This window comes from Nothoprocta perdicaria, unplaced genomic scaffold (genome assembly GCF_003342845.1).
Source record: "Nothoprocta perdicaria isolate Ctin4 unplaced genomic scaffold, notPer1 scaffold_158, whole genome shotgun sequence".
Classification (NCBI taxonomy): Eukaryota; Metazoa; Chordata; class Aves; order Tinamiformes; family Tinamidae; genus Nothoprocta; species Nothoprocta perdicaria.
This window is the reverse complement of record NW_020454738.1, coordinates 355,263-365,398: the sequence shown is the minus strand read 5'-3', so window position 1 is coordinate 365,398 and position 10,136 is coordinate 355,263. Positions and strand designations below refer to the sequence as shown.

The 10,136-nt window shown below is 39.7% G+C and overlaps 2 protein-coding genes across 3 annotated transcripts; one reads left to right on the top strand and one right to left on the bottom strand.

Annotated features, from left to right (window-relative positions):
* Positions 1-116: 116 nt before the first annotated feature.
* Positions 117-3,464, bottom strand: LOC112943992 (oral-facial-digital syndrome 1 protein-like). The gene is made up of 4 exons (XM_026035308.1): positions 3,310-3,464; positions 1,272-1,472; positions 390-458; positions 117-301 (listed from the first exon to the last, which is right to left on the bottom strand). Exons 1-4 carry the CDS (start codon positions 3,403-3,405, stop codon positions 263-265), a joined length of 405 nt encoding a protein of 134 aa, XP_025891093.1. The 5' UTR covers positions 3,406-3,464; the 3' UTR covers positions 117-262.
* A 319-nt stretch (positions 3,465-3,783) lies between these two features.
* Positions 3,784-8,589, top strand: TRAPPC2 (trafficking protein particle complex 2). Of its 2 annotated transcripts, XM_026035306.1 has the most exons (6): positions 3,784-3,835; positions 4,504-4,613; positions 4,784-4,813; positions 6,077-6,221; positions 7,054-7,139; positions 7,787-8,589. In XM_026035306.1, exons 2-6 carry the CDS (start codon positions 4,521-4,523, stop codon positions 7,883-7,885), a joined length of 453 nt encoding a protein of 150 aa, XP_025891091.1. In that variant the 5' UTR covers positions 3,784-3,835; positions 4,504-4,520; the 3' UTR covers positions 7,886-8,589. The 2 variants fall into 2 exon arrangements, with proteins under 2 accessions (XP_025891091.1, XP_025891092.1); XM_026035307.1 differs by lacking the exon at positions 4,784-4,813.
* The last annotated feature ends 1,547 nt before the right edge of the window (positions 8,590-10,136 follow it).

Sequence of the window (10,136 nt, the reverse complement as noted above, 5' to 3'; positions counted from 1 at the left end):
ACTTGATTACAGGTTTCTTTTCATACTTTTGAGTCATTTATTTTAGCTTGTAGGTGAATACGAACACTTCATCCACATCAAAAATATGAGTGCACCATCTTGAAATACTTGCAGTACATTAGGATAACAAAAATTGTATCTCTAAAAATCCTAATAAATCCAAATTATTCAAACCTAACACWTACTGCAGGAACTTAAGTTTCTATTCTGCTATTCAAAACAAGGCTGAAATGTATATCATTGTGTTCATCATACCTAAATATTATGTACCTTTTTTATTTTCCTTCTGAGTTCTCAAAGTCTGTAAGAAACAAAAGATGGGTGTTTTATCCAGCCTATTCCATCACAAATGAAATTCAAGTGTATTTTTTCAATCAAAATCATTTTACCAGTGATTTGTAAAGACTGGACTTTGGATTGATCCTGATTAACTGAAGAAGATCTTGCATGGTCAACAGCTTTGAGAGAAAAAGAAAGAAAAAAGATAAATTAGAGAAGGTCAACTATCTTTAAAACTTTTCAAATAAGTAACAGCCATTATTTTACATTGCTACAGAATAATTTTCCATTTGAGAAAGATCTATTTATCACTTTGTAAGTGTATTTGTATCACTTCCAGAGCCTTGCTGTCCTASTAGCACATTTACTATTTCTGTTACTTAAGATACCTGGCAGTCAGTGTGCAACCTCAAGAGGCGCTGAAGCTGCAAAGAGATGGTTCTACTTTCTCCTCCACGTGGACCCGGGCTCTTGCTGATTTACGTGCAGCTTTTGTAGCCACACCAAATAGAGATCAGCCCATTAGTCCAAATGACACCTTATCTCTTTGTAGTTCAGAAAATTGATTTTCACTCAGAAACATCTTCACCACATTATGAAGGAATAATAGTGGGGAAACAAAGGAAGGGTCAGGACTGCTCTTTTCCAGACACAGCTTAAATGGATTGTGAATCACACTTTTTCTGAGGTGGAAGTGGGTGGGGGGAGTCTCTTTTTAATTAGGATCAGTTCAAGCAGTTTTCCACATGGCACAAAAAAAAAAATGCAGATTGTGCTAGTGTTTGAAGCAAGTGTAAACTTAAGAGTCCCTATGCCTTTCCAGAGCAGCATCATTATTTTATTGACAGTTTTGAAGTATTTGTGAAAATAGTCCTGGTCAGATGCTGCACTGTCACAAAACGGGATTTTTCAATTATGGTGAAATACTTGCAAAGCTCCTAARAATTTTAAGAGATAAATTAAAAAATTAAAATAAAGAAAACAAAGCTTACCTTCTTCTTCTCTAATCCACTTTCTGGAAAGAAAACAGAGAGTGAATACTCATAGCCGCATCTCTGCAGATGATCTGCCACCAAACTGTTGGAGGCTGTGATCAGAAGGGAGCCATCTTCACTTGCAACATGCTGGGGCKGAAGTTCCCCACTTAAAATCGGGTGCATTAACTCATGGATTAGCTGGTTTCGTAGCTGTGTCTGGTACRGAAAAGAAATTTTAATAGGTAAACAGAGAAAACGGAAGTTTTTATTTTGCAAGCCCCTTGGGAGTCTCATTGCATTTGTATCTGCTATATTACCACCTATTTCACAGAAAGAGGGGCAGACTAACTTTGGCAAAATGTAGACTGTTCAGGACACCACGGTTTTCCTCRATGCTCACTAGTGGTGCTATAGTGATGCTCGACTTTCCCTCAATATATAACACTGAGTTAGCTGTGAAAACACTCACGTGAGCGCCAGGCGAGCATCCTCCCTCCCTGCCCCAGCATCATTTTAGAGGACTGCTTTTCTGTGCTGCTCCTCTCTGCTCAAGTGAAGCCCATCTAACATGGCTTCGGTTTCACCTATGCTTGAAAAACTCACAAATGCTCCTAAACCAAGAAGCCGCTAATTCCATAGCGAAATTAAGAGGATAAAACAGGAAATATAGCATTTTAATATCTTCAAGTATTCTGCAGGGAAGCAAAAGTGTACCAATAAAAAAATGCCTCCTGGCACTAGAAATCACACCACAAATAACTCAGTAAGGAATTCAATGTAACAACATGTGCTATGATAGAAAAAGAATTAACCTGAAGTCATAAAGGAAGAACTATAAGAGGCAAAAGTAACTTTTATTCTGTAACTATACAGGTTTATAGCGAACTATAAAGCTGCCATAGGAATAGTGTTTTAAGCTGCCAAWAGCAGCTGTGCAACACTGACAGCTTCCGGAGCTGATTAAAGAAACACTGTGCTTCCAACAGTGAACCACCTGATGTCTCCAAAGCTCATCACAGTTAAATCACACCGGAATGCCCTGATGTGTTAGCAAGGCTTTTTACAGAAGGTCGGTACCCAAGAGAAGCAAAGATGCCTGATGCAGTGCTCTCAGTAACTCCTGCACTTGTCCAGTTTCACCTAACTTTGCCAGATAAGGCTGCCTCTGAGACCAGCGGCCTCTTACAAGCGCCGTGACAAAGCACASGTGGACAACACGGGAGGGCTAAACTCTTGTCCCTACTAAGGGAAAGGGGCAAAAATCAGCTGYTACACAACTACTCTTTGTGACAGGAGGTAACACTTGCCCATTCAGCACACGTGCAGCCCCGATGAATGAAGGCTCATGATTTCCTAACAGCAGTGACAGCAGMAAAGCCAACGGGGAAGCCAAGAGCCCTCTCACTGGAGGATGCAAGGACGCTTGCAGGCATCCATTGGAAACCCGACTTGATTATTTCTTCAGCTGAGCAGAACAATAAAGTATGAGAATGCATAGCCTTCTAGACATGGAAAATGAAGCAGAAAGATAGATGTGGATAGCAAATCACTTGACAGATTTTGTTAAACCAAACAACACAAGGAATGATTCGAGTATTACTTATTCGGTACAGAAATCACTAAAGGAAAAAACACGCAGTCCTCAGGAAAATTGCTGTAAGAGTAACACTAGCATTCTTAAAGAACTGCCTGTGAATGTTGTCGTGAATGAGTTTGGCATAAAAAGTAGAAACTAAAAAAGATATATGTACACAAGAGCAAACAGGGTCTGTGATCTAGGTGCTCCTTTCCACCTCGCACACTCATCTATTCCTCTCCTTCCTATGTGACCGTCTCTGCAAACATGGAAACTTGAGAGGCCTTATGGAAACTATYAGCCTTCCTGCAAAGATCATTCCACAGTGGAAAGTATGATTATATATGGGAAGAAAACAAAATCAGGCACAAAAGCTGAATATGGATTATGCTGCACAATAAATAAATAAATGAGGGGAGAAACGCAGTTATTCTCTCTGCATTTCACTGCCTCCCTTCTCCGGTACAAGCCACACACCTTCAGTGTGTCCAGCACCCCGCGCTTCTTAAAAGTCTGATAGAGCCTTTTCCGGAGCTCATCTTGGGACAGCGCCTCCCGCTCAGCCGAGGACATCCTGACCTAGCGCACCGCGGAAGAAAAATATAAAAACAAAAGAAAATAAAATCCGCAGTTTTCCTGGCTCCGAGCTCGACGCGCTCCCGGGCAGCCTCCCCGCACCTCGGCTCGCCGGCTCCCGCCCGCGGGGCGCTGCGGGGACAAGGGGCCGGCGGGGGAGGCCGGCCGCGGGCACTCCGGAGGGGCCGAGCGGGGGCGAGCTGCCGCTCGCGCCGCCGCCACCCGCCCGCGCCTCGGCCGCGGCGGGCGGGCCGCCCGGCGGCAGCTCTCGCGAGAGCCGCTAACGGCCGTTCCTGCCCGCCACGGGGAGCCGCGCGGCAGCTCTCGCGAGAGCTGCTCCGTCACGGGGGCGCGCCGGATGCGCGCGCGGGGCCGCTGGGTGTTTCCGGGCAGCCGTTGGGAGCCGTTGGAGAGCTCATACCCACGGGTAGGCGGCCGGGCGGCCTTCGGTTGCGGTTTCTCTCAGGCTCGATCCCCTCCGCCCCTCTCGGGATGGCGCTGGGCTGGGGCCTCCTTCCTTCTTTCCCTGGGAGCCCTTGGGACGTGTCGCCGGGGGCGGGTTGCGGAGGGGCCGGGCCCACGCAGTGCGTGCGGGGGGAGGAGCGGTGAACGCGCGCGGCTACGCGGGAGTCCCCATCTCCACCAGTCCCACTTTTCCTGATCGTGTGTAGGGCCCGTGGGACGAAAAAGGTGATGATGTTTTTCAGAGACTGGTTCACGATGGTGCTTTATATCGTCAGTGCCGTCTGCGCCCCTGGGAGTGCAGTCAGTAAGCAGACTGACTCTCCATCGCCACTAGAATAAGTCTCTGAGTAGTAACAGTTAGAAGCATTTCCAGGTGATGATAGGCTTTCCAGCTATTTCTTGTTTGCTCTTCCCCCTCCCCCCTTTTTTTTAAGTAATATGCCTGCTTAAGCAAATCTTCATCTTTTAAATGTACATCTTTAGCTTTTAGCCACTACACGTGCATGGGGAATAATGTTTTAGCACTACATGCACATGCGAATAATATTGGGGGATTGCAGGAGCACTTTGCGATGCATTAAGACTTTGTAAGTAGCATTGTTAATTAAGCATGTGCATCTCTTTCATAAGGAACGTTATTCTGAAGAATGTCTGGAAGCTTCTACTTCGTAATTGTGGGTCATCATGATAATCCCGTATTTGAAATGGAATTTCTACCTCCTGGAAAAGCAGAAACCAAGGTGTGGGGGGTTCTTAATTTTTGGTTATTTTGTTTTGTTTTCTGCCATAATACTCTATGGTGTAATTATGGTGCATATTCTGATAATTTTACAGCATATTGAAAGCATAACTAAATGTTGTCAAATATATAGTCTTACTATGATCTTCTATTTTGTTTTTTCTTTTACAGAAACATAGTGATAGGGAAGAGAACTCCAGGGTATTGAGTCTTTTAAAATTCCTTGCCAGATTGTACTGTTCTCCAGAAAAAAATGGTTTTATTAAATATTCTGGTATTTATTGGGAAGAATATAAGCTGCAGTGATTATTGTCAATGTGTAGTGCTTTTATTACACTTGTTCATTGTCTAATGCGGCTTAATGTCATTATCTCTTTTAAGGTATCCATGCGCAGTAATAAGGAAAAGTAAGGGGTATAAATTTGAAAGGTCTATTTTATTCCTTTGAATTTTTATGGTACCAAAAAACAAACAAACAAACAAAGGCTTTAGCCCTTATGTAGTAGTCATCCTCCTTTTTTTCAGTAAGGACGGTTTAAAATGTCTATTGATTAATATGGATTTGAAAGTATGAGAAATGTAAGACTACTCAATATGTAGCGGGAAAAGAGCAAATCTATATGTAGTGATATTGCATTAAATAATCATTAGAGTTCAGAATAAAAGTGCATGCATCTTTGTGTGCCCCTTAATTTACTCCTGAGAGAATCTAAACTTAATATGCACTGCAAAAAAATAGCAGGCATTGGCAACTATCTATGAGAGATACCGTTTAAGACGGAATTCCTTGCAGAGTCACGACCTCCTGAAGTAAACACCTTGCACGTGTATGTAAATCTGCACAATCTTTTGCTCCTCCAGTTTGTGGATTGGCTTGTTGCTCAGGGTGTTTTCATGGAATTGGCAAAGCTGTCGGTGGTGTGAGTCAAACTGGCTTTGGGAGACCATTGTGCACCACAAAGTGCGAGGGCAGCACTAACAGTATTCCTGGATTACAAGAAGTCATGCAAGGTGGCTGCTGTTGCCACTCTAATAGATGCTGACAGGATGGCTTAAGCCCATGTTTCTTCTGAGTGGATGCCTGCTAATGCCCTATTTTTATTAAGTAAATGACTTTCTCCACATAACTTTTTCTAGTAGTTTGAGCCTCTGTGTGTAGTGAAGGAGTTTACCCAATGGTAAATATCAGGGAATCCATGTGCAAACTCATTGACATATAAATGCACAGAAAATGGACTTTATTGGTTCTACTGTGCCTAACACTGTTTTGGTGTTGCTTCACCTTTTTTATCTTGAAATAGGAAATTGTTATAGAAGTTTATCAAAAATGGCTCATATGTGGCAGAAAGGGATGTTACAAAACTTCATGTAACTTGAGCTCTTATTGTTTTGGAGCTTAAGAAAATTTTCGTTTGAATTTAACTTCCTGAAGTAGTAATCAGCTGTCCTCCAAAACTGTGTTAGGATGATCACCGCCATCTCAACCAGTTCATTGCCCATGCGGCTCTTGACCTAGTAGATGAGAACATGTGGCTTTCTAACAACATGTATCTGAAGACTGTGGACAAGTTTAATGAATGGTTTGTTTCTGCTTTTGTCACAGCTGGACATATCCTTTCTTCCCTCTTCTCTCCCCCTGTAGTTACGTAGTTTTTTGATGGAAGTGAAAAATAAGATGCAGTGGTTTGGGAACAGGTTTCTCTGCTAGCTTCAGCTATTTTTCTTAGAGTGGTACCAACTTTAGGAGGAAGTAAGTTGTTAGGCACAGATGTTATTGCAGATTGGGCCTGATGAGAAGATCTTTCCTTTTTTGAGGAACTGAAATAATGAAATATGAGGATCATATGAAGAAGAGAAAAGAGGAATGAGAGGGGAATGGTATGAGAGGGTTTGTGTGAACTTTTCTTTTACTTCTGTCCCTTTGATAGCTCTGGAGAGGAGAAGCAGGGATAAACATGCTTGGAGTAAATCATCTGTATTTTGAAAATACAAATATCAAAGTTTGGTCTCATGAAAATGTAATCCTAAAGGTGTTCGTTGTGAAACTTTTTTTTTATTTTTTTATTTTTTATTTATAGCAAGTAATGCTGAATGTCATTATCATTTCAGGGATGTGGGGCAGAAGTTGCTGAGATCATTCCAATTCAGTGTAGTCTATCTTTAAAAATAAGCTTGAGTGCAGAGGCAATTCCTTTTGTTTTGAAATACAGGATTTTTTTAAACATAAGTGGAAACATAATACTTTCTAAATTTCAGTGCTTCAGGTATTAAGTTATTTCTCCCACAGAGTCACTGCTATTTCATGTACAGCTAAATATTTTACATATGCACAGAATTAGGGGTAAATGTTTATCTCAAAGATGGATTAAATTTTGTCTTTTTATTTGTAAAATTACTTGGAGGAATGCTGATAAATGTTAAATTTTCCTTAATGACTTCACATATGAGATTTATAATGCTTCATGATGTAAGACAAGAAGATGGAATAAAGAACTTCTTTAATGATGTCTATGACTTATATATAAAGGTAAGAACCAACTTCTTATGAACTCAAGGTAAAGTTTTTAAGTGTGTTCTGTTGTACATGCTTAAACATGTATATATTACCATGTATTTTTATGCTAGCCAGTGCAAGAAGCACTCATCCTGTTACAGAAGCTACAGTTGATAATGTGTGACATCCTGTAATACTACTTAGCAGAGTAAATTTTTCTAAATTGTTTATAAATTATGCCACTTCAGATTTTCATTATTTCACTTTAGTGATTTTGGGCAGTATTTTATCACTTATAAGGAAGGCTAAAATACATCTGTCTTGAGTAGGAGTAACCCATGTTCTCACAACCAGGATGTGTTTCCATTGGATGAAGCACCTGCAAACATTGATTTCAAGATGGTCATCTCAGCTTCCTACCAAGTCTTAACAGTGAAGTTTCCACCAATGTCATGATTGATTATTTCTTAGGATCTTTTACTAATGGGTGATTTTTAACATACATGGGGAGAATACAAGGGCAAGTGATTTGAAAGACAGGATTTGTGTGTTCTGTGCTCCAAAATGGCACTAGCTTGCCAGAAAACTACTACTAGTTGTCAATGAAAATGGTTTTTTTTGTTGTTTTTTTCTCCCAGTTCTGGACATTGTATACTTACAAATTTTTCTTCTTTCCTCAGTTTGCGATGAATCCATTTTATGAACCTAATTCTCCTATTCGATCAAGTGCCTTTGAAAGGAAAGTGCAGTTCCTTGGGAAGAAACACCTTTTAGGCTGAATAAATAACTTCCCTAAGTGAGTGTGTTTTTTTGTACCCTTCTGGTTATTTGAACTTTTGGTTTAGTTCTTTTGGTTACTTTTGGTTAGTTCTTAGAACATCTGACACTCGTCTTTCTTCAAAATTCAATTGTCCATCTTCAGAAGCTTTTTTTTTCTTCTGCTCATACTAATAAAAACTACCCAGCTTCTCTAGTTAAAGATGCATCTTAAGAAGTTTCCATTTAGACCTATGAAAATCATGTTTAAAAATGTCAGGATACATAGCTGTGCTTTGAGATGTGAGTGATGTCAATGAGTATTCCAAATTTAAGCCTCTTTATTTATTAGGGAGGAAGTAAACTGTAAACACAGAAAAATGCCTTTCATGCATGTGATTTATTATGAGCAGAAGGGAGAATTTTTGGCTCTTTGGCATAAATGCTTTATTTTGTATAAAGCTTTCTACTTGCAGTCTTTAGCTAGAAAACTTAATCTAAAGACCATTAGGCCAATTTTACTCCTTGTGGTGTTAAATCAGGTATATAACAATATTGTAATATATGTATATAAAGTGCTAAATGTAAAGGAATGCAAAGGGGTATGAGCAAATGCTCTGCAATGTTATCTTCAGTCAGCAAGTTCTAAAGCTTGAAATTGCAAATTACGAGATGTTCAGTGCAATCCTCATTAAGCTGCAATGTTGTATCAGTGAATAAAGTAGACTAAAACTCTTCTGTTTCCCCTTACTTTCAGTCTACTTCACACATAGAAAGAAATGCTAATGTACATGTTTTAAAACCACCTTTACCCTGAAATTAATTTGTTAAAGTTTCAAAAAAGCATTATTTGGCCTACCTGGCCACTACTCCATTATGAACTGTGGGTAGGGATTCTTTTTGCAAAACATGTCATCATTCCAAAATAATAATTTAGCAAATAAGCACCTAATATTTTAGTTCATTTTGCAATTTTTTGAGTAGTGTGGGGTTTTTTTTTTTCAGGAAAAATGTATAAACTCTTTTCTTGCACCTTTTGTTTGAATATCTGAAAAGTAATTTCAAAGGAAGTGGCAAGCTGTTCTAGAAAGTAATTTTCCTGTAGTCTGTATGATATAGGCAACTGTGTGAATAGGTGTTTCAAATGTATAGTTATTATTTCTTTGTAATGTATGCTTCCTGTTGTCACTGTAAAAATACACCATGATAAAAGCATCAAGTTAATATATTAAAATTCAGATGTTCACCTGAAATAAAATGTGATATGATGAGGTATGGATGCCTGTTGAGTGTATTTGAAATGATTTAGGAGAAAACTAGATGTCCATTGGCTGCCTTTATTGGAGGAATAAGAAGTGAAGATGAGAATACTTCTCTGGTGTATTTCTTAAAACTGCATCATCCAACACTTTAACAATGTCATCTAATTTCATGTAAATCAACTGATTCTGGGTAGATACATACATGGAATCAAGAGAAACACCTGAGATAAAACATTCTTATTTAGACAGTAAGAGCTATTTATTTGGAGCTCTTGTGCTGTTTCCTACCTCCTCCCCCATGATACTAACTAACTGTACCACTTAAAACATTAAATATATCAATTAAGTTTCCTAACCAGGAAGTATTAGCTGTTTAAAGTAAGAATTATCCAACTTGCAGAGATCTAAGAGTGAAATAAATATAAGAGAACAACCTTCTTTTAAGTCAGGTATCAACTGACTGATTGATTACTATCAGTATAGGTTCTCTGAGGAAATAATGTTACAGTCCTTCATGTAGTAATCAGAAGGTAAAAATAAAGGATTAGTGCTGAGTTTGTCACTCAAAAAATAGGATAATTGTACTCTTTGCTGCCACTACCGTAGGAACTTCTATAAAATAAAAGCATTTTATCCCTTATTTCCTAAGGCAGGTAGGGTAAGCGCTGTCTTTTCTCATTGTTTCCAACCCTTAACTCCTCTTATTCTGAACCTAGGAGCTGTGAAGAAGTAGGCAAGTCCTCTAAGCTTCAATGAAAACAGCTTGTCAGGGTCCATGGAGGTGGGAAATGGCAACTTATCTGTTAATCACTATAGTGTTTGTGGTGGGGAACTCCCTCTTAGGGAATTTCCAAGACACCAGATGGGATTTCTGTGATGCCCCAGTACACAGAGCATTTATATTGCATGTTTTTACTTTCTGCAGTAAGCTGAAGGATTCCTGTCTGGAAGCAGGAGGGGGAGGACTGAGTTGTAATCATAGCCACAACTAGCTGTAAAACATCTAGTTGCA

Coding starts and splice junctions, on each gene's coding strand:
- TRAPPC2 (XM_026035306.1), top strand. CDS start 4,521: ATGTCTGGAAGCTTCTACTTCGTAATTGTGGGTCATCATGATAATCCC. Junction 4,814..6,076: donor ATAGGGAAGAGAACTCCAGG/GTATTGAGTCTT, acceptor AAACTGTGTTAG/GATGATCACCGCCATCTCAA. Junction 6,222..7,053: donor TGCTTTTGTCACAGCTGGAC/ATATCCTTTCTT, acceptor TAATGACTTCAC/ATATGAGATTTATAATGCTT.